A 21,818-nucleotide genomic window follows, 5' to 3' on the forward strand; every position below is an offset into this window, starting at 1 on the left:
CCCGTCCTTGCTTACCTCGGCCACCAAAATTCCCGGTTCCAGTCCCCTCCGTTCCACCTCCTCTCCCAACAGCTTCCGGTTGCGGCACCGCGAGCCGGTTTCCAGTGTATTGCTCCCACGCAGGCCGCGGCAAACCAGGTGCATGAACCGGGACGGCATTCAAGAATTTCCCTCTGAAACAACCCTTCCCTGATGATAGGTACTTTGTGTATGCGCATAATTCTCCCACCGGGGTGCCCTGCCTCCCAATGCAGACAACACACAAAGTGAGACGCCACAACAAGCCCATCGCCAATCTTTGGGCACAGCCATCAGAACGGTTTAGCTCCACGTCTGGACTATGTGCGAGCTGAATAGGTAGGTAGACAAACTACGAATACGATGAGTAGAATTGGACTTGGGAAAGATGGGAAAGTTTGCGAGTGAGTGACCCCCACGCTCAATACTTTACTGATAGCAGCAGCGAAAGCCGGTATTTATTGGTGGTAATCTTGGCCATCATCTTTGGAGGATTGCAGACACCTGGATGTGTGGCTTGCGAGGAAATCGCTAGCTAAAATCACATTCTGATTGAGATGACGTTGACACCCAAGACACCTACCTCGAAATATGCAATGCTTCTCAACTGTCACACCAAGAAACAGAGCTTGCAGGCGGTGTGTCGAGTGTGTGCACTTTGTTATCATACAAAGGTGAAGACGTTCCTTTAAACACAGGAGGCTGACCAGTACCAAAACAGCCCACGGCATGATTATGGCACATACACACACATCACTCTCTTGGATTTTTGCGTCCCTGATGCATATCTGAGGCGTGAATTATTAGTGTCAAACAGGGATGTCCCCTCGCTCTTGGTCCCTCTTTATCGGGACCTGTTTCCGAGAATGGGGGGTTGTTGTGCCGCAAGGTCTTTTGGTATGCATCGTTTCCATTGACTCTGTGCCCTCTGAACTACCGAAAGGGTGGTCTCAAGTTGTATCCAGCCTGAGCTCGACGGACCTGGTGGTTCCAACGGTCATCAAAAAATGCTCGACATAGTGGCATTGGTGTGAGGTATCCAAATGTACATCTCCATTTCCCCTAATCAGCACAATTTCATCCCAACTCCCTGAAAGCACAAAGAGCACATGTTCCTCACATAGGAACACCGGAACCGATTTATTGTGTGGTCTGATGCTAGGCTCTCAGTTGCAGCAGGCCCTCCCTTCAGAAATTTGCACCTTGCTCGCTCAACTTGCTCAACTGCCTAGTTTCGGAAATTGCCTCGTCAATCTTTGCCATGATCCAAGACTTATTTGTATCCCGTGATAAACTCGCCGCAAGATCTTGTAGGTTCGAGAGTATTGGGATGATTCGCTTCTCGGCGTGTTCTTTAAAGCTCTGTTTGATCTCAAAGGCTTCAACGACGGGCTGATAACCCGAAACATAAGAAGGTGAGTCTCTATCGAAGGAATGAGTGTGGAAACAGTAGGTACATGCTTGGTGACGGAATGTTTGTAGATTGAGTCTTCAGGAAAGAGAATATTCCACAGTCTGCCACGTCATTGTTTCTGATGCTATGTGCTCTTTGAGAATCCAGGCCTGCTCACTCCATCCTCAAAACTAAACTGGCGCTCTGAAACTATCTGGCACATTTCTTCTGGCGGTAACTGTACATGTGTCTCGAAGCAATCCCCGACTGGGAAAAAAGATATGACATCTTGGACAGCGGCGCTTCTGAGAGTGCATTTGTAACACATGGTTGCTATTGTAGAGCTGTCAGCCTCTGGTGGGTAATCTGGTAGTTACACCGAGCAACAAACCTACACGACTAGCCTGATACTATTGAAACTGTCAATAGCACAAAATTAATAGTCTCCTATATTGAACCTGTAAGGATTTCGCTTGTGAAAGGGACATGCGTAAAGCATGGTCGTTCCGACTCCAGGAAGCCGGTCACCCTCCCTGCCAGGTTCCGGCCTGCTGATATATACACGAGGGTTTCCGAGTTTCGGACTCTTGACGCCCAGATGTAGTCGCTCTCAGCTCGTGATATGAAACAGAGTGTTCGAGATGAGGATTGAAGGCAGTAGAACTTGAACCTGATGGCACTACCGGGCAAGCAGATGATACTAGCCTATGGTCAACGTTCCATGGGATTGCCTGTGGGCTTGTGATGCGCTCTTGATAGCTGTTGTCACTTTTTAGCTGTCCAAGAGTGCACAGAGGGGTATGTTGAGGAGATTCGTACGGAACAGTAGAAGGTTACCCCCCGCTTGTACTTGGTGTATTCCATTTCTGCTCTCCCATATGATGAACATATTGTCGACAGCTGTTCGTGCTGAGGATTTTATCGGCTATTTACCTCGCTTATTTAGCCTCGAAGTTGTGCTCTCTTTCCATGCCTTGTCACGTTGTGGACAAAATAAATGGCACTGCAAACCACCAGCCTCGAAAAATAATTAATTGTCTTTGAAAGATAGTCAAGGGGCCTTAAAAGATGGTCAAGAGGCTTTGAAAGATAGTTAATAGACTTTAAAAGATAGTTAAGATGCTATAAAAGATGGGTAATAGGCCCAAGAAGATAACTAATAGGCCTATCCTTCCTTTGACGAGGCGTAGCTTAACAACGATTACTCCTTTTACCGACTTGCAGTACCAGTTAATTTGTCCACGAAGTGCTTGTCTCTATTTTTAGCCTGTAAGTCTATTTGATGCTCTACTAGCTATCACATGCTTTTGGTTCTCCATGCCCACTCATGTCTACGCCCTCGCCAACGCTCCCTTGAATATCTCCACAAACTTCCACACATCTTCAAACCGACAATACATCGGCACCGGAGCCACTCTAATCACATCCGGCTTCCTTGCATCGCACACTACCCCCTCCTCCGCCAACACTTTACTCACACCCTCCAATATCCCCTCCCTCAGCATCAAACTCAACTGAGTCCCCCTCTCGAGCGGATTCCCCGGCGTGATGATCCTAAAAGCCTGCTCCTCCCCCTTCCTCCCAACCCCCCCTCTGATCAGCCCCTCTAGCAAACATTCCAGATACCCCGTCAGCACCACCGCCTTACCCCTCAACCTCTCCATATACCTCTCCCCCACCGACTCAAACAACCCCAACGCAGCACTCACACTCGCCAGGTCAATCGCACTCGGGTTGCTCAACTGCCAGCCGCTCGCCCCCTTGCCAGGCTGGAACTCCTTCTCCATCAGAAACCTAACCGACTTGTCCGCTCCATACCAACCCTCCAACCTGTCCAGGTTTCTGGAATGGTGTTTTTGGTGAAGGAACAAGCCGGCTGTCGACCCCGGTCCGGCGTTGATGTACTTGTAGGTGCACCACACCGCGAAATCGACGTTCCAGTCGTGGAGGCAGAGTGGGACGTTGCCGGCCGCGTGGGCGAGGTCCCAGCCTACGCAGGGGATGCCGAGGGAGTGGGCGTGGGCGGTGATGGTTTTGATGTCGAGGAGCTGGCCGGTGTAGTACTGAATTCCGGGGAGGAGGACGAGAGCGGTGGAGGGGGCGTGCTCGGTTATGGTGGCGAGGATGGATTCGGTGGTGAGGTAGAGGTCGGGGGTGGGTTGGATTTCGATGAGGGAGGTGGAGGGGGAGAGGTTGTGGTGGCGGATTTGGGATTGGATGGCGTACTTTGTGGGGTTAGAAGTCCGGAAAAGGGAAGAATGGGAGGGAGGAGACATACCCAGTCTGAAGGGAAGGGTTTCCACTCGATGATGACTTTGTGTCTTTCTGCTGTTGGCTTGTAGAAGGAGGCCATCATGAGGTGGAGGTTGGCGGTGAGGGTGTTCATGTAGATGATCTCTTCTGGCACAGCAGCACCAACGAGGTCGACCGATTTCCTGGCACAAGACTCGGCCAGGTCTTGCCAGCTGGACAGAGGCGAGTTTTCGAGGGTTGAAAAGTGACCGTTGACACCGATGCTGGCCCATGTTTCTAGCTGTGACTCAAGGGCTCTTCTCACAGCTTTTGGCTGAGCGCCGAGGGAGTTTCCAACAAAGTAGATGCTCTTTTCATCTTCACTGTCGTTTTCCCCTACGAGGTTGTTAGAGTCTGCTGGTTCAGGCACAGAGGGCGCAACACATACCTGGACTGACCCCATTTAGAGCCTTCTTCTTCAACGAAGTCCTCGTGGGAATATTGAATTCTTTTCTGAGATGGCCAAGCTTGTCTTGCTGATCAAGACTTTGAGCGTATTCAAGAGTTCCCGCTTCAGCTGGAAATGACGGCTTCTGGCCGTTCCGGAAGGCTGCTGTGAGAGAATCCATTGTGCCGCTGTTGACACAGAACTACAAGACTGAAACTGAAAGGGAAGATATTGTATCAACTTCCATGAGGCTATATCGCACTCCCCCTTTCTATCCCTTGTATCACTTTATACAAGTCCACAAACCGTTTTCGGAGGCCACGTGCTGTGTCACCATTTCCATGCTCCTGGGTCGGAGTGGGCCCCAGACGGGTTTCCGCGATCCGTCTTCCGCACCTTTCCGCCATCCGCACTTCCGCAGCTCCACCATACAAACGGACGATGACGCCGATTAGGGATCCCAAAGACAGCAATTACTGAAAAATTACAGAGAATCCAAACTGACCAACTCCAGGACCTGTTTTGCAGAATCTTGGTTGGGGTAACCACATGCTGCAATCGGGCAAAGCCCATCACAAAACGTCATCTCAATGCATCAATCCGACCCTTGTTTGCACACCTGCACGGACTCTTGTCTATTGAATATTGAACTGTGCCTTACTCCTTACCACCGACTCGACTCGACTGGATTCCCGGCCCGTGTTGTATTCGTCAAATAAAAGAGCTGCCAAGACGACATCGGACGGTGGCTTACACCTCCTACCTGCACAGCATTCTGCACCTGTACGCACACCGGCCCTGCCATCTTGTTATCAAACAGAAAAAAGCGCCGCTAATCTGTGCTCGGAAGGACGGACGGAGGCTAGAGGCATCATACAGGTAAAACGTCACCATGATCTCGGATCATCTGGTTCGGCCCAGCTTCTGTTTGTCTGCCCAAGCCCAGTGCCAACTGCCAAAGCCGTTGTTGACCGCTGACCCCCTTGCTGGCCGATGGGGCATCTTATCGAGCCCCCGTTTCTATTTCTTCTTTACCGAGATGTTCCCCCTTCTCCTGACCCTTTGCCACCCATCTCATCTTCCGCGCTCACCTGAATCTTGACTACCGCTTCTGGGTTTTGTCTCACTTCATCCAGTCTTCCGCTCTCACCATGTCACCCTGCGAGCCACTGCCTGCCACCAAGGCTAGTCACAGTGATGTTTCTCGCGTCCTATCAGACGACTTTGGTGTCACATCCAATGCTTTCCTTCCAGAACAACAACCTCTCTCGAGGCTTCCAGATCAATACTATGCCCCCTGGGAAACCATTGTCTCTTCTCTTTCCTGCCACATTCAACAACAGACTCTCCGCCAGGAGGTAGACAGATTGCCAGTCCTATCAACAGACCGTCTGGCCTCAGAAGCCGAATGGAGACGAGCCTATGTTGTCTTGGGCTTCCTCACACATGCTTACGTCTGGGGAGGTGACGTTGCTTCCGAGGTCGGTATTTCACCTGAACCAGCACCACCTTACTTTGAACTGACACTACTCACAGATACTCCCCCCACCCATAACTGTCCCTCTCCTCTCCGTTTCCAGACACCTCTCTCTTCCCCCAGTAGCCACCTATGCCGCGGTCAACCTCTGGAACTTTTCTTCGGTATCTCCAACATCCGACCTCGCTGACCTCGACTCCCTCACCGCACTCCACACCTTCACCGGCACTCAAGATGAGTCCTGGTTCTACATGGTCAGCGTCGCCATGGAGGCCCGAGGCGGTCCCATCATCCCCGTCATGCTCTCCGCCCTATCTGCCCTCCAACACCACGACCTTCCCGCCGCCACCGAGGCCATCAACGAAATCACCTCCTGCATCCACAAGCTGGGGATATTGCTCGACAGGATGGACGAAAGGTGCGACCCAGAAGTGTTTTACCATCAGATCCGCCCTTTCCTAGCAGGCAGCAAGAACATGGCCGGGGCCGGGCTGCCAAACGGCGTGTTCTATGACGAAGGACAAGACGGCAAGGGAGAATGGAGACAGTACCGAGGAGGAAGCAACGGCCAAAGCTCGCTCATCCAGCTATTTGACCTCGTGCTGGGAGTTGAGCACGTCGCGCAGGGTAATGCGAGTCCGGACTCGTACTCGCGGGAGAAGAAGATGGAGAGTTTCCACAGGGAGGTTAGAGGGTACATGCCGGAGCCGCACAGGAGGCTTCTTGAGTTTGTTGAGGGGCGGTATCCAGGAGGATTGAGGAAAGGTGTGGAGGATTTGTTGGTGACACCAAGCACAGAGGGAAACGACGGTGAGAGAAGGGAGTTGAGGGAGGCGTTCACGACGGCGACCAAGGCGCTGGCCGAGTTTAGGAATAAGCACTTGCAGATTGTGACGCGATATATCGTGATCCCCTCGAGGAAGGAGAACAAGGCCAAGGGAAGTAACTTGGCGACGGCGTCATCGAGGCTGGCGGGGGATGATGATAAGAAGCTGACGGGGACAGGGGGGACTGCACTATTGCCGTTCCTGAAGCAATCACGGGATGAAACGTTTCGCGCGGGGGATTTTTCGCGATGAACGCCATGTCATGTCATGTCATGAAAAAAGGAGGGAACTTTGCTGTAGGATAGCGGGGCTTGTGATATGCGGCGGGCGGCTGATGAATGTGTGTCTCGACAAATAGAAGATGATGTTCTTGAACAAGTTCAAATGCAAAACTTGTCTCGGCAATAAACAACCCACATCCGCGGGGTCGGGTCTCCGGTTTTTGCGGCGGGCGGCCCCCCAAAGTTCCCCCCAGTTTCTTACTGCGGTAGGGCGCCGTGCAAAGTTCCTTTGATTACCCGCTTTGCTGCACATCATGTTGGAACTTTTGGGGTGTGTCTCGGCCAATCACAGCCCACGATGGCTTCGCATTCGCAAGCACCACTGCCAAATATCCCACTTGCTCTGATCATGTTGCAGTAGATCTGCTACGTAGCATTGCCATCTCACTACCGATGGATGATGGATGGCATATCCCTACTTTACCTACTTGATCAACACAGATAGACATCTCCTCATTCTCATCCTTGCTGTCGTTGTCTTTTCCCTCCGCTAGCTACCTCTTCTCTTTTCTTCTTATTCCCTTTTTCTTTCTTTCTATTATATATACACTTTATACAACCACATCACCATGTCATCAACAACAACAACACCAGAAACCAAGACCGTCCTGGTGATAGGCGCAACCGGTAAGCAAGGTCGGGCTTTCATCCGCTCCTTGCTCTTCCCTTCGGCAGCGTCAACACCATCATCACCCACAACGACAACCTTCCCTAGATCCCAAGCTGAAAACTGGCGCATCCTCGCCCTCACTCGAGACGCCTCTGCCCCACCAGCCCAGGCGCTCCTCGAAGAAGCCAAACAACACAATGCCACGTCCAAAATCACGCTTGTAGAAGCCTGCCTCAACACACCTTCCACCCTCCGGACAGTGTTTGAATCCCACCCCAACATCTACTCCGTCTTCGTCGTGCTCGCCTACCCTGGACTTGGCACACCATCAACGGCCCAAAAGGAAAAAGCCCAGGGGACCCTGATTGCAGATCTGGCAGTGGAGTTTGGGGTCAACATTTTGGTGTACAGCAGCGCGATCCCCATCGGTCCAGATCCCAGCCATGGGATCGACGAGTCGAGGAAGCAGAAGAGAGAGGTGGAGTACTACATTGAGGACTTGGGGAAGAAGAACCCCGGGCTGAAATGGATCGTGATACGGCCGGGGTTCTTTTACGAGAACCTGGAGGGCATGTTTGGGGCGATTGGAGCGACGATGTATAGGGATGGGTTGAAGAAGGAGACGACGCTTCCGATGGTTGCGTCGGGGGATTTGGGGAGGGTGGTTGCTGGGTTACTACAGGTACGCGGTTTTGTTTGGTTGCTCTTGATGGCCCCCGTGTTTGAAATGGTTTGAGTAAACAAACAAGATGCTGACAACGCGTAAACAGAACCCAGAGCCATACTTCAACCAGTTTCTCTGCGTCACGTCTGGCCCGATGACGATGAAAGAGGTGCTTGAGGCTCATAAACGGGCGACGGGGAAGCCGATGCCTGCTGCCCCGGGGTTTGTGGGTTGGATCCTGCTCAAGATCAACAAGGGAGCGCAGGATCTGGTCAAGGAGGCTGAAATCAACCATGCCAACAGGATGAGCGGGAAGTTGCCGACTTTTGAAGAGGAGGTTGAGCGGGCCAAGAGTGTTTGTGAGCTGCAGACATATGAGCAGTGGAAGAGGGCCCTGGCGAGCGGTGAGGGTGGGGGAGACGAGATGTCGAGGAGGGTGAGCACGAGCAGCTGGAACAACTTGTCGTTGATGAAGCTGTTGACAGGGCGGTCGTAGATCCTGACACAGGATTCCAGAGGGGTTTCCTTCGACTTCACGGTGACGAGCTGGCGCTGGGGGTGGTTCTTTGATTATCAACAAACCGGACGAGTGAGTTTGATTGTGGACGACCACGTGCATTTCATATGTGTATATAGAAGCCAGTAGATATCTAGGTAAATGGGCAAACAAGGTCTTCTTTTTGATTGCCTCAACGTGCGTCTCTTGATGACTCTACTCTCGCTATATAACTCTGCCTGTTGACCCTTCTGCCGTTCCTGGGGCGTTGCTTTTGTCCTTCTCACCACTGCTCGTAGGCCAAGTTGTCCCGGTGTTAATGTGGTGTCACTGACGAAGGGGTCTCCCTGTCGTTGCAGGGACCACAGCGGCCCAGCCCGCACAGACCCACATTCACCCGTCGCGTCGTGAAAGGTGGGGTTTTTGTGTTAGAGGAGTTACAGCGTACCGACCTGCTGGGAGAGCAATTGGAGCACTGTTGACGATTTCACCTTCTGGTGGTCTGTGCTCTCCCACTCAAGTATATATGCCTGCCCATTTTCCCAGCTTCATGCTGCCCTGCTTCCTTTCCCTCTCCATCCACCGAGAAGATTCCTTTGCATACACATGCAAAGCACCACGACCATCTTCTCGAAGTACCACCGCTCGTCAGCTTCAGCTACACTCGACCTGTCACCTTTTTACAAGCAAAGAGTCGTACATTTACAAGGTAAGTCGATTCCCTGCCCTCACCATTTCCCACCACAACGTGACCGACACTGCCCGCCCTTCTTCATCGCCTCGGGCCCGACATGATTCCTCTCTCCATCATCCGTCCTCCTCCTCTTCTCTTCTTCCTCACCTCCTACACCTCTCCCCACCGACATCTCGAGATCGCAAGGTTGAGGTTTAAAAGTCGCACCGGTGCCAAGGCGCGAGTCAACGTCTGGCGCAGCCCTGCCCCACCAACCCCGCCAACATCTTCACATGCAAAGTCGCGTCACCCTGGTTCATTGTTTTGGTGGTTGTCAAGCCAACTCTGAAACTTGTCACGATTTCTCGCGATCCCCATCATCATCATCATCACTATCATCACAATATTCGATATCTTTCTATACAGATCTACTGAAGAACAATCATGTACAGATGCCGCTACAACAAAACACGTTTGTTGTGGTGCCCAACCCTGTCACTTTCCAGCAAGCGCTCGCTATGGACGGTCCGGAGTCCAAACCTCCAATGACCACCAAGCAAGCTCAGAAGGCCTATCGGGAAGCCAATAGGCTGCCCAAAATGACGAAAGCCGAAAGGCTACGTCGGGAACGAGCCGAGCGAGAGCGCGAGCGGAAGGAGGAGGAGAAACTGAAGGCCTCGAAGAGAGCCAAAGTTCTCCGTGACAGGAAGAAGGAGAGGGAGTTGGAGCTGGCGGAAGAGAGGAGGCGGCAGGGTTTACCTCTCGTTCGCGTGAGGCCGAGCCAGGCCACGCTCTCGACCTTTTTCAAGGGCAACGGGGTTTCGCGAAAGCGAGACTCTGACGCCTACCAAGCTGATCGGCCGGCGATGATGGAGGTAGAAAACAAGGAGAATCTGACTCCTGTTGGAAGCCCTTCCGAGTCGGCCTCGATCAAGAGACAGCGTTTGGGGGAGACTCAAAGCCAGCAAGATTTCTTGCAGCGCGACGAGCTTGCAGCAGCTTTCCTGCACCCATCCAACTCTCCGGAGGAGCTTCTTGAGGCTCTTATCGATGACTTTCCGACCGCCTCCCAGGCGGCTCGGGAGTTGGAAGAGCCGCGGGTGGAGACCACGGAGCCGTCGTCACCGGTTCGCAGAGGTCCACCGGCATTCATGAAGTCCTCTCCTTTGCACCGATCGGTGTTGAAGCAGGCCCTTGCGAGCAGCCAGAGAAATCTGGCACCGCCGCTAGACGCCCTGCCAGACCCGGTCGTCGATGACGACACCGGGTATGTTCGTCCTATCACTTCCCAAGATTTGGTGTTCTCGAGTCAGGAGGTTTGGGATCCTGAATTCGAGGACGATGAGCCGATCTTGGTGCAAGATGGACAGAAGCAACCGGACGTCGTCAGCGACCCTATCAATGACAGTTCCCCGCATGTTCCCACGGGGAGGGTTTCATTGCCCAACCGGGCGATGGCTGATCAGATCAGTTCGGAACCGGTTGGGGAGCCGTCCGCGCGAGTTGGAAGACAGACAGAAGATACGCTGGACGGTTTTACGTACAGTCAGTTCTTCACGTCGTCCTTCAACTCTGCGGACGAGGGGGTTGGGCAGCCCCAGCCTCTCAACTCGCCACCTTGCGAGCCAGAACCTCCCAAGCGGTCTCGGTCACCCCAACGGCCCTTTGGATCCAGCGGGAACGGGATCGCTATCCTTACGGCTAGGGCTGCAGAGCTCCAAGCCGAGAAGGAAGCGGAGGAAGAACGGCGAAAGCAGGCGGCGCTGGAGCGCGAGCGGCAGCGGCGTCTTCAGAACTTCATGGAGCGTTCGAGGGAGGAGGAGCGGCTGTTTGCTCAGCAGGCGGCTGCTACCACCGAACTCTTCACGTCACAGCACGGCGGGACACGAAATGGGGATAGCATGGCACCGCTGAGCCAAGAGTCAGACTACGGGGCTGACTGGACGCTCGATAACATCGAGCTGATGGACAGCTTGGTGGCTCCGGTGGAGGCTGGGTCGCAAGACTCCGATGAATATGGACCAGCTTGGACGCTCGATAACGTCGAGTTGTTGGAGGCCCAGGTCCGCGGTAACGCTTAGGCGACGACCCTAGTGTTTTGTACGAATTTCTTTTTTGGATATTTGAACAACTCATGATGATGGGCGTTGTCTACGGCGCAACGTTATTGGTTCTTCATTGGATTGTCTTCGACTCTTGGGCTATGTCATTCTTTTGGATGATACCCTGGACAACGGCATGCTTTTTTGGGGGGTTGTTTTGTACGATATTAGGTGTTGTTTGGGCGTGTTTTGTACGATATTAGGTGTTGTTTGGGGGTGCTTGTACGATATTAGGTGTTGTTTGGGGGTGTGTAAGATAGGTGGGAGGGCGGCGAAGACGGACTCTGGACCTCCACGTGGTGCCGCCTGGGAACCTGGTCTTCGTTCGCGATTGGCCCGAGCCAGCACAGAGAAACGCAAAAACTCTAGATAGGTTGGAGGTGATATGGGACAGGGGAGGTGGAAGATGGAAGATGGAAGATCGGGGGAAGGAAATGGGTGATGGATCATCTGTCATGGTGAGGGTTAGGGTTCTACCCGGCCGTATCAACACAAGACAGCGCAGTGGCAAGGTCTCTTGGGAACACGAGAATGGCGCCGTGAACAACACGTTTGTACGTATGGATGGCAATAGGAATCTACTAAACTTGATATCTCTTAGGGATTGCCTCACACTCTGCCGCAATGTGTCACGATGTCACTCGCTGTGGGGACTTCCGTGAAGGCCGGGTTTATGGTCGCCCTGTATGCCCAAGAGCTTGCAACGATTGGGCAGGAATTTGAGATGCAGGCCAACGCAGGTGCGGCAAAGCTTGCCCGCGTGCCCGTGTTCCCCCTGTCGCCATGTTGGAGTCCCTCCTCCCGAGGTGAGGCCTGAGATTTCAGCACATCCAGGTTCCATGAGCCAGCGCCCAGAGGATAATGCAGTCATCAGCCCCGACGAGAGGAGGCCACCAAACGTGCAGTCTCCCACATGCATGATGTCGCCCTGGATTTCTTCCCCAGCTTCTGCCGTTTACTCCATCTGCCCTGCATCTCTCTCCAACCTGCGCCCCCGCCCTTCTTTTGCTGATGCTCTTCTGCACTGACCTGAACACACACCCCTGTCGCTTCCACCTACCTAGATTGTCGGGCTGAGTGGCCCGAGGCGGCACAGCTTTTGCTTGTGTCTCATCTCATCTTCAACGACACCTCGTCCCCTTCACCGCACGTCGCGTCGCCTCAACATCCAGCAAAAACAGCACAGGAACATGACGAGGCACCACCGTCACTACCGTGAAGGCGGCCGAGATCAAGAGCCCTACGAATACGGCTGGGATCCCATCTCCATCCCTGGCGCCGCTCTCCCCCCAGTCCCAGTTGACATCCCCATCCCCGCCCCCGCCCCCTCACCACCAGGTTCCCTCGTCTCATTCACCCCACCTCATCGTGACCACGCCGATCACCCCGACAGCAGGAGCAGGAGCAGGAGCAGGAGCAGGAGCAGGAGCAAGAGCAAGAGCAGCAGGAGAAGAGGATTCTCGCCAACACCTTCCACCACCCCTCCCAATCCGCGCCCAGTATCGCGCCGATCCGTGACTGGCAGGTCCATGATTGGAATGCCGACTGCAGCTACCGTCATCGGCTCTGGATACCGGGAAAAGGGCTGGGATTATGATGAAGTAGACACCCCAAGGACACCCCGTCAGCGACACAGGGATTTTGAAAAAGGTGGTTATTTTGAAGACAGGGGCACGGCAAATCTGAAGTCGAGGTGGGACAGGACATCACAACTGCACTCTGCTGTCTTGATACCACCGCCCTCGTCGGGATATCGCCATGCCAGGTCCAGATCTCTTTCCATATCACGAACCTCACCATCAAGCAGCGTCAGTTCCTCCCCTGAGTTCTTTGGGATAGGGGGTTTTCCTCCCATCAAAACAAGTGAGCATCGCCATCGCAAGGACAACAAACACCACAACCACCATGCCCCGTCAAAAAAGCACCATCCTCGCTCGTCACAACCACAACCTTGGTATCAGCATGATGTCGCCAGTCATTCCTCTCCCCGCGTTGCCCTTGCAGAGGCAGGTTGGCCTCTGACAACTTCACGGCCTGTGTCACGGTCACCGCCGACTCACGAGCCATACGTGCAAGAGTATTCTCGGTATGGACATCATGGCAGCGCTGGGCAGAACGGGAGTCGAGAGTATCGCCCCCAACATTTCGGCGGATACGTTGCCGTTGATAATCTCCATCATTTCCCTGAAAAAAACGACCTCCGGATGGGCCTTCAACGGATGGGTCTCGCGAGCACATCCGCCTTGACCGAACCCAACACAAACCGCACCAGACGTAAAGTGACGGGGACTGCAAGGAAAAGAAGCGAATCTTCCAGTCGCGTGGCGGAGACTGATGACGGTGTCCGTGAACGACTCCCACCCACCGGGTAAGTTATTCCCTGTTGGTTTCTGTTCATAAACCAGTCACTAACATTCATGCTCCAAGACAACAATACAAAGAGGTCCACTGCCTTATTCTCACCTGGTCCTTTCATGACCTCCGAGCAGAGGATTACATGGCCCCGCCAGCAGCTGATTATATCTCCCTCGAAGACGAGAGCGAGCGCTTGATCAAAACCCTCAAGAACTACGGCTGGCAAGTCTCCGAGCACCATATCGACATGAACCGGCCCGTCGAAAGCACCACCGCCAGACTCAACAAGTTCTGTCAGCTGGCCTCGGACGATGTCTTGTTGGTGGTGTACTACCACGGCCATGGTTCCCTTGACGAGGACAATGAACTCGTCTTTAGCAGCCACGACCACCCGGAAAACTCCGAGTGGGCCAAGAAAGCAGCTGCTGACTTGTACTCTGAGCTGCTATCTCGCCAGAACGGAGGACACGGGCAGAACAAGGCGGCATTTGAAGCCTTGATGAAGAAGTAGTACGTTCCCTTGATTCACCTGCTGTTGCTTGTCAGTGTCGCTAACAATCACACCTTTTCACAGCGAGCGCTACCGCCCTATATCGCACCTCCCCTGGTCCACCCTCCGCCAACCTCTCCTCACCTGCCCCTCGGACGTCCTCTTCATCCTAGACTGCTGCGCCGCCGGCGGAGCCAACCTCCCTTCCTCTTCCATCCCCCAGTCCAACACCTACACCAAACACCTCTTTGCCGCCTGCGGCTTCGAGTCCTCGACGTCCGATGACATGACCGCAACCTTGTGCAACATCCTGGATGACAACGCTGCGCAGGGCGCCAACAAGACTGTTCTGACGACAAAGAGACTGCATCAATTGATAGAGGAAAGCCTCCAAAAGAAGAACAACGGGGTGGGGACCAGCCAGCCGATTTTCAAACAGCTGCTGCCGTTGGATCCGGAAAGGAAGATACACTTGCCTAATCTGGGGAACCACCCGAAGGGGAGAGGGAGACGGAGCAGGAGGGGGAGTCAGAGCCATGCGAATATGAAGATGGTGGCGGTGAATAGGAGGGGGAGCGAGGAGAGTATGAATGGGATGATGGTTCATGGGGTTCATCATGGGATGGGAATGGTGAGGAGGGAGGGGAGCGTGAGGGGGTATGTTCTTGCTTGAAGAAACACGGGCTTCAAAGATTCAGCTTGGATGGAGTAAGGGCAAGATTGTGTTTGAATACTTTGTATTTGTGCGACCTTTGGGATTTTCTGGCGCGTTTATCAGCATTATTCGGTTGCATGGGAAGGGAAGGGGCATGTTCAGCTTTTGGTTTTTTGTCTTTTACGGAAGTGCAATCCAGCGCCGGCGCCAGGCATCGCGCGGGAAAGGACGGGTTCTGTATAGGTAGCTTTCCTTGTCTGTTAGTATAAGCCAATGTGATAGTAGCATAGCATGTCTTTTTTTCTTTTCTTGAAGGCAACCAGACATGATCGACTGGAAAGGTGCCCTCAGTTACTGTTCTGTCAGGGGTGAATGATGACGGTGAGCACAGGCAGTGCTCCTGCCCTGCTCTTCCTACAGCGAGTCAGCCCGGCTGGATCGTCTTATAGTGTTTCCTGGTCCCCTCGATCTCCGTGACCTCCGGGTCATTCGACCCCCTTTTCTACCACAACAAGCTCGACGCTTACCACCACCGCCGACATCATCACCACCCAATCCCCCCACTATGGTCCCGCCAAAACCATTGTCCTCCTTTTTAAAGCCCACCCGGGGCTCTCCCCTCCCCCTTTTCACCATCCCCGCCAGCCTCAACGGTTTATGATGATGACCCTACCCCCATGAACCCCCTCAGTGTATGATCTGTTTCTTCAGTTTTCCTTCCCCGGATCAAACCACTTCTCTGGTTTGTTCTCATTGTCTTGTTCTCTCCTCCTCTCAGTCTCTCATTTGATCTGTTTCTCTCACCCCGCGTTCCCCATGCAGTCCCCTCGACAGAACCTCCATCGGGACATCTAGTTCCCTTCCTCTTTTTGGTCTCCTCGCTCTGTTCAAGAGCATTCTAACCGGTACTTGGCGCACTCCCATCCACGGCTCACCTTTACGCCTCCTCTCCAGCATTCGAAACTCTATCACCCATTTCCCCACTGAGTAGCACTCAACGTGCGTTAACAATGCAAGCTGTTCGTTTATCCCTTTCCGAAGTCCGCTTGTTTAGTGTTCCCTTTGTCCGGCGGTCGTCTGCATCTCTTTTCCCCCGGTCAACACCATACCCATCACCCCCTTGCGATCTCCGTGATGCCCCTCAACAACACCACGAAGCAGGCCGCAGCCGCGGCGGCAGAGGTGGAAACACCAAAGGATTCTCCAACTAGTACTACGAACGCCCAATCACCCTTGGCAGACACGAGCCCTGCTCCGACGACCACAGCCAGCAGAAGGTCTTCTTCGTCCGATGGATACATATACCCAGACTCACCAACATTGGGCGCCACTCGGTCAAGTGGGACAGCAGGTTCAACAGGCACGAACGACGATACTGAGGAGGATAACGATAAGGGGCCCTGGGGCGTCCCGAAGGTTCACGAATCAGTAGGAATGGCCACGCCAGTTGGGCAAGGTGAGTTCAACCATCCAACACTGAGGAAACCCGACCGCTGATTGTCGTACTCTCTCAGTTTACCCCTTACGGCGGAGCTCACGATTCGCCACGGCCCCTCGCACCCAGTTCAAAGCCAGCCGAACTCCGCACGACCTCCCTTTCAGCAGCAGCTGTCCCCCAGTCGAGAAAGACTTGGAAGAGCTCTATATCACAGACGAATGCATCATGAGCAGCCAAGAAGAAGAATATCATTCACCGCATCAGCCGCGCCTCGAGGCTGTGAACCTTCCCGAAACCCCCCCTGACACGTCGTTCATCAACGACTACCAAGATTATACATTTATGCGGAGAGCCCAGTCAAGAGGCCTGTTTGGCATGATGGAGACCATCACCGAGTACTCGGAGGAGTCCGAGTCGATCCACTGCGGTAAAGAAAAAGACGGCGAAGACGAGGTAGCTGTACACCCACCGCCCCTGGCCCACAGCTATTCTTCCATCACGGCCACCACCAATGTCTCTCGGCCGTCTACCAGATGCGGACGTGAACAAGAACCCCGGGAACCTCTGGACAAAAGTGAGCCGGAGCCACTGGCACTCGAGGACCGGCTCAACATGCAGGCCTATGTTCGTGCCATGGTCATCTACGGAGGCGGCGCGCCAGAAAGAACGTCGTCCATTCCCCAAAACATCCGCTCGGCGCCAGATGATGGGTCTGTTGGGAGCCTGGCCAGCATGCTCACGGCATCAGACGCCAGTCTCAGCACTGGTATCAGCACCAACCTCACAACCCAGGAGAGTGCCGTCAGTGGGAGGTTGCGTCAAGAGCTCGACCTCATGTCTTCGGCAAGAGGAGCTCCGGCTGGCCCTGGGAGTCGACCAGCAACGGCCATTGGCAACACCGGACTCCCGGGTATCGACACCTCCAATCCTTTTGCGTTTCTTGCTCTTCGATCTAGTTCTCTTGTCAGCACCTCCACCATCACTGCATTCAAGCCAGAACCCAAGCCAGAGGCTATTTCAGAACCTACCTCAGACACCGAGGGAGAGAAGAGGGTGCCAAAGGACTACCTCGAGGGGCAATGGAACGTCACTCCCGCGTTTCCCGACGAGAGCATCCTCCAGTTCCTCCGGGAGCCATCCAAAGCGAAAGAGGGTCGCTCAATCAACACACCCTCACCGTCCTCCTCCAACGCGACCAAAAGAAGCACAAGCACGGTGAAGCTGTCCTCGCTCAAGGAAGATGGCGGCCCTGAAGAGATCGAGACAAAGTGGGGCTCCGAAGAGACCCTGAAGCCGGAGCAGCCACCGGTACTCTCGTCAGCACTCCAAGATAATGTGCGTCGGTGGTACCTCGAAGAGGTCATGTTCACCCGCATCATCGCCAAGGCATCCGTCAGCATACGAGCCATGCCGGACATGTCGTACATGTTGGTCCCCGAGACGGTTCGAGCACAGATCCGGAGGCTGGGAGAGCCGCTCATCCAGTTTGGGTATGAGATCCAGAGGTACTGTCTCGAGTACATCGAGGGATATGACTTGGCGTGGGTGATCCTTCAGTGGCAGCAGTGCCAGGAGGGGCGGGATGATACGCCCGAGGGGAACACGAAAAGGTGTCAGAGGGACAGCGCAATCGACATGTGTGACCCCCGAGGCTCGCCGGACTGGTCGCACGCGGGAAGTAGCCAGAGCAGAGCGCGGGTCTCGACGACACGGCTCCCCGCCCAGCTTCAGCTTCCGCCCGTTGAGGAAACGCCGAGGCCTGAGAAGCTGCCTAACGCCCTGGCCGTCCAAGGATGTGGCGATGTGCCATCAAACGACACCCCCAGCCTCGAGGCCGATGCTCGGTCCAACACCCCATCCTCCACCGCAAGCAGCGAAGACACCCACGCCAGCACGACCCCATCATCCCCCGGCCCGCCTCTCAAGCCCCGCCCACGACCGCTGACCGACGAGGAAGAAGACCAGCTCGTCCGAGCCATCAACGCCGTGGTGACCGAGCTCACCCACCTGCGCGACGACCTGGACGAGATCCACGACCATCTAGCCAAAATCAAAGTCCCCCGCCTCCCCACGGCCGAAAACACCGAGGAAACCAAACAGAGCTTCCACAAGCTCTACATCGAGCTCGTCCCCCGTATCCCCACCCAAATGGACAACCTCCTCGCCCTCATGGACGAGAAGACGAAGGTCATAGCCACCATCCTCGACAGCGGACCAGAAGGCAACCCCACCATCCGCGAGATACACACCATCCCGGAAATGACCATGGCCGGCGGCCTCGGTCTAACCTCCAACCCGTCCTCTCCCATTACCTCCCCCTTCGTGTCCTCCCCCCTCGTGTCCCCCTCCCTTTCCCCCTGCCCCGTGGCCCTACACGAACGAGGTGAAAACCCCCCCCCCACAACCCGCCTCAGAACCCACCTCCACCACCTCCTCCACACCTCCCAAAAAACCTACCCCTTCCGCCTCGCCTTCGCCCACGCCCATTTGTACACCCTCCGCAAACTCTACCACTGCCCCCGCCTCGACCCCTTCACCTACCGCTCCCTCTCCTCCCTCGAGTCCCGCCTCGAGCGCCTCCGGAAGCAGGACCGCGTCAACGACGGGGCCGGCCACCTCTGCGCCATGTCGCACTCCGTATTGCGCATGGCGCACGGGATCCAAAACCGTCATCGACCCCAACAACTCGACCCGGGAAAAGGGGGTCAGAGAGACAGTAATCGAAAAGACTCGCGACGAAGCGGGGGGTTGGCCAACATGAGTGGGAGGTTTCTCGATCGTATCGTCGGGAAGGGGAAGGGGTGATCGTCTCCGTGACGGAACTGGACAAAGATGTTGAGAGAAAAAGATCTGTTGGAAAGTGAGGTGGGTCGTGATCATTGAACATTGTCTTGAAAAGGGAGTGGATTGGGCGTATCTGCCTCCTTTTACCTTGGGCAGAAGAAGGCAGCAGAAGAGGGCCGAGTTGGGAGTTGGCTTTTTGCCCGTCTCTTTGCGCGTGGTGCTGTTCTTGTCAGGCTGTCAGGAGCTGGGGGGCAGCTGAGCAAATTAAAGACCTATCAAGGTGCGTAGGGACAGTGATTTGTAATAGCAAACAGAGAGAGGAACTGACCTGGAATGTAGAGAATAATGTCAATTCAGCACCGTACGGTATCCCTGACTTGATGTGAGATTGTTGAATACATTGCTGTGTGCGTGATGCACAGAGGAGGCTTTAAAACAACGCCGCGACAAAACACCAAGCTAGTACAACAAGGACACATACACACATAGACAGATAGTCATCTATACCCCATTCACAAAAACCCATGTCTTCTATCCGTGGCCGAGAAAAGCAGCGCTAAAAAGGCAACCATACACCAGACCATGCAGTAAACACCGGACCAAGCCTTGGTCAACCATGCCGAAGGAAAAAAGAATAACTAGGTCACCTGTCCGTAAAGCCCCTCGACAGAGAGCAAATGGTATAACCCAAACCCAAACCCGATCCGTCCATGCACCCATAAAGAAATGTTTGTAAATGTCCCTGCCTCAGAGAAAGAGACCGACCCAGGCCATCTTGCTGGACACCTCCGACTCGCAATCTGGGACGTTGCATAGAGCCTTGTTCTTGCCCGGCCCGGCGCGAAAGTGGGCAGTCTTACCCTTGGCTCTGCCACGTCCTTCGTAGCAACTCTTGCAGTACACCTGGGAAACTAAAAGTCAGCAAAAAGAAGCAAGAGGTGGGAAGGAACAAACGGCGGGCATGACTTACGTGTCCACACTCCTTGACAGCCCAGAAGTGGTGCTCTTCATTGTCCTTCTTATTCCTCGCTCTTTTCTGGGGCGGCATGTCGGCCCTGGACTCGTCTGGGTCGTACTTGAGCTCCTCCTCACAGCCGGCACAGACAGCCACATCCTCGCTAGCCTCTCCGGTGGCACGGGTGAAGCCTTCTCGGGCAGGCTTGGGCGGAACATGGGCGGGTTTGGGAGCGGCATGCTCTTGACCGGCACGATGGAGTCCGTAGTTCAATTCGGGGCCATGCGCCCCGAGGGGGTTGTTGGCAGGATTCCGGCCTAGCGCTGTCACGTCGCGTAGTCCGAGAATGCCGTGAATGCCAAACATGGCAGCCGGCTGCAGTCTGTGTTGGAGTTGGTGCACAAAGTGGCTGAAAGCGCCAGGGGCTCGGAAGGAGCCACCAGCACCGAGATTGTCGTCCCCATCGTCGTTCACCAGGTCAACGAGAGGAGGAGGGGGGCGTGGAAAGTTGGGCCGGGCTTGGGCGCGGGCGGCATGCTGTCGGCGCGGGGGAGGGGTCGGGTCGTCCATAGTGAGGTCGATGATGTCGGCGGCGCCGGCGTTTCCGAGAAGGCTACCGTCGCTGCGGTTGAGGGAAGGCGTGCGGTGGTTCAGAGTTTGTCGGCGAGGATTGGGGTTATGGTTTGGACGCGGCTGCCGAACGTCGTCGTCATCTTGTGTCAAATCGATAACCTCAGCGTTGGCAGCTGGCGTCATGGAGCGGGCCGCCGCCATTGTGCGAGGCCGGCGCACAGGTCTTGCGACTTCCATCTCAACAAGCTGGTCCAGAAAGGCCACTTCGTCCGAGTTCAGAGAACGAAAACCAAAGCTGCTCTCCCTGTTCCCCTGCAGTTGTCCTGCGCGTCGGACTTCGGGAACCAACTGAGCGATGGGCGGCAATCGATTAGGCGAGGGTGAGGGCGAAGGCCGCTGATCAACAAAGAGAGAATCCTCACTCGACTCTCGATTTGCAGTGCTGTCGTCACTGTGGTCGCTATAGCTTTCGTCGTCGTCGTCGTCGTCGCTATCCCCAACATGCAGCAAGGCCCCCACGTCCAAATCTTCGTTGTCGAGATAGCTATCGTCGTCGACTCCGTCAAAACCGCCGCTGTCGCTGTCACCAAAAATGTGGTTCATATAATCGTCCTCGTGGTTCAGGTTTGGCTCGGCGGCGAGGTTGATGCCAAGAACGTGACGCAACTGGTGAAGGTGGTGCAGATGGTGATGCAAGTGGTGGTGTAGCTGATGCTGGAACTCTGCTTCCTCTTGTTCGGCGTGATCGTGGTGGTGATGGTGATGGTTGTGGTGGTCGTGGTGATCGTGGTGGTCGTGGTGGTCCTCGTCGTTGTCGTAGAAGTCGAGGTCCGCGTCCAAATCAGAGTCAGAGTCGGATTCGTGGTTGTTGTCGTGGTGGTTGTCAGAAGAGTAGAACCCCAAGTCGGGAGAGCTTCTGTCCATAACGGCTTCAGCGCACCTTGGCAGGTCAACCAAACAATGACATTCCACGCGCCCCACTCGGTCCTCAATCCTGACGCTGTAGTGTACACTCGGGCTGCCAGAAAAGGGCTCGAGCTGTTTCTGGAATTTGGTGTATGCGTAAGGGAAAATGTCGCCACAAGGCGCGCTGGTGGCTGTTTCTGGTGCGAGCGATGATGAGAGAAAGAGACCTCGGACACTACGAGGGCCACAAACGCCGCTGCAAAGGCAAGCAAACAGCGCCAATAGCAACACAATTTGCCCCACTTTTGCCTGCTGCAAAGAGAAATGCCCTCAACCTTCTTTTTTTCTTTTCAGGTATATCTACTGTCTTTTAACACCTTCAACTGTGTTTAACTGTGTTTAAAAAGTCTACCAAGTGTCATTTGTGTTAGTTTCACGGTG

The 21,818-nt window shown here is 54.5% G+C and overlaps 7 protein-coding genes across 7 annotated transcripts; 5 read left to right on the top strand and 2 right to left on the bottom strand.

The window, feature by feature from the left end:
* Positions 1-2,742: 2,742 nt before the first annotated feature.
* On the bottom strand, positions 2,743-4,581 carry BNA5_1 (Kynureninase (L-kynurenine hydrolase); the record flags this gene model as incomplete). The annotated part of the gene is made up of 3 exons (XM_062915088.1): positions 4,092-4,581; positions 3,690-4,039; positions 2,743-3,636 (listed from the first exon to the last, which is right to left on the bottom strand). Exons 1-3 carry the CDS (start codon positions 4,270-4,272, stop codon positions 2,743-2,745), a joined length of 1,425 nt encoding a protein of 474 aa, XP_062762272.1. The 5' UTR covers positions 4,273-4,581.
* On the top strand, positions 4,405-6,647 carry QC763_700760 (uncharacterized protein; the record flags this gene model as incomplete). Its single annotated transcript, XM_062915087.1, has 2 exons — positions 4,405-5,572; positions 5,628-6,647. Exons 1-2 carry the CDS (start codon positions 5,243-5,245, stop codon positions 6,645-6,647), a joined length of 1,350 nt encoding a protein of 449 aa, XP_062762273.1. The 5' UTR covers positions 4,405-5,242.
* Positions 6,648-7,245: 598 nt separating this feature from the next.
* QC763_700755 (uncharacterized protein) lies at positions 7,246-8,643 on the top strand (the record flags this gene model as incomplete). Its single annotated transcript, XM_062915086.1, has 2 exons — positions 7,246-7,968; positions 8,057-8,643. The coding sequence occupies 2 exons, from the start codon at positions 7,246-7,248 to the stop codon at positions 8,444-8,446; spliced, it is 1,113 nt and encodes a 370-aa protein (XP_062762274.1). The 3' UTR covers positions 8,447-8,643.
* Positions 8,644-9,032: 389 nt separating this feature from the next.
* QC763_700750 (uncharacterized protein) lies at positions 9,033-11,200 on the top strand (the record flags this gene model as incomplete). Its single annotated transcript, XM_062915085.1, has 2 exons — positions 9,033-9,155; positions 9,572-11,200. Exon 2 carries the CDS (start codon positions 9,572-9,574, stop codon positions 11,198-11,200), a length of 1,629 nt encoding a protein of 542 aa, XP_062762275.1. The 5' UTR covers positions 9,033-9,155.
* A 1,211-nt stretch (positions 11,201-12,411) lies between these two features.
* QC763_700740 (uncharacterized protein) lies at positions 12,412-15,129 on the top strand (the record flags this gene model as incomplete). The annotated part of the gene is made up of 3 exons (XM_062915084.1): positions 12,412-13,589; positions 13,649-14,086; positions 14,151-15,129. The coding sequence occupies 3 exons, from the start codon at positions 12,412-12,414 to the stop codon at positions 14,737-14,739; spliced, it is 2,205 nt and encodes a 734-aa protein (XP_062762276.1). The 3' UTR covers positions 14,740-15,129.
* A 236-nt stretch (positions 15,130-15,365) lies between these two features.
* QC763_700730 (uncharacterized protein) lies at positions 15,366-19,500 on the top strand. The gene is made up of 2 exons (XM_062915083.1): positions 15,366-16,177; positions 16,236-19,500. The coding sequence occupies exons 1-2, from the start codon at positions 15,856-15,858 to the stop codon at positions 18,962-18,964; spliced, it is 3,051 nt and encodes a 1,016-aa protein (XP_062762277.1). The 5' UTR covers positions 15,366-15,855; the 3' UTR covers positions 18,965-19,500.
* QC763_700720 (uncharacterized protein) lies at positions 18,654-21,604 on the bottom strand. The gene is made up of 4 exons (XM_062915082.1): positions 19,914-21,604; positions 19,364-19,846; positions 19,272-19,315; positions 18,654-19,215 (listed from the first exon to the last, which is right to left on the bottom strand). The coding sequence occupies exons 1-2, from the start codon at positions 21,393-21,395 to the stop codon at positions 19,691-19,693; spliced, it is 1,638 nt and encodes a 545-aa protein (XP_062762278.1). The 5' UTR covers positions 21,396-21,604; the 3' UTR covers positions 18,654-19,215; positions 19,272-19,315; positions 19,364-19,690.
* Between the last annotated feature and the right edge of the window lie 214 nt (positions 21,605-21,818).

Source organism: Podospora pseudopauciseta (genome assembly GCF_035222475.1).
Source record: "Podospora pseudopauciseta strain CBS 411.78 chromosome 7 map unlocalized CBS411.78m_7, whole genome shotgun sequence".
Lineage (NCBI taxonomy): Eukaryota > Fungi > Ascomycota > Sordariomycetes > Sordariales > Podosporaceae > Podospora > Podospora pseudopauciseta.

Bases quoted from the DNA above. Each gene is read 5' to 3' on its own strand.
- QC763_700730 (XM_062915083.1), top strand. From the start codon at position 15,856: ATGCCCCTCAACAACACCACGAAGCAGGCCGCAGCCGCGGCGGCAGAG. The intron at 16,178-16,235 runs GTGAGTTCAACC...GTACTCTCTCAG, and splicing joins GGCCACGCCAGTTGGGCAAG to TTTACCCCTTACGGCGGAGC.
- QC763_700720 (XM_062915082.1), bottom strand. From the start codon at position 21,395: ATGGACAGAAGCTCTCCCGACTTGGGGTTCTACTCTTCTGACAACCAC. The intron at 19,847-19,913 runs GTAAGTCATGCC...TTAGTTTCCCAG, and splicing joins CTGTCAAGGAGTGTGGACAC to GTGTACTGCAAGAGTTGCTA.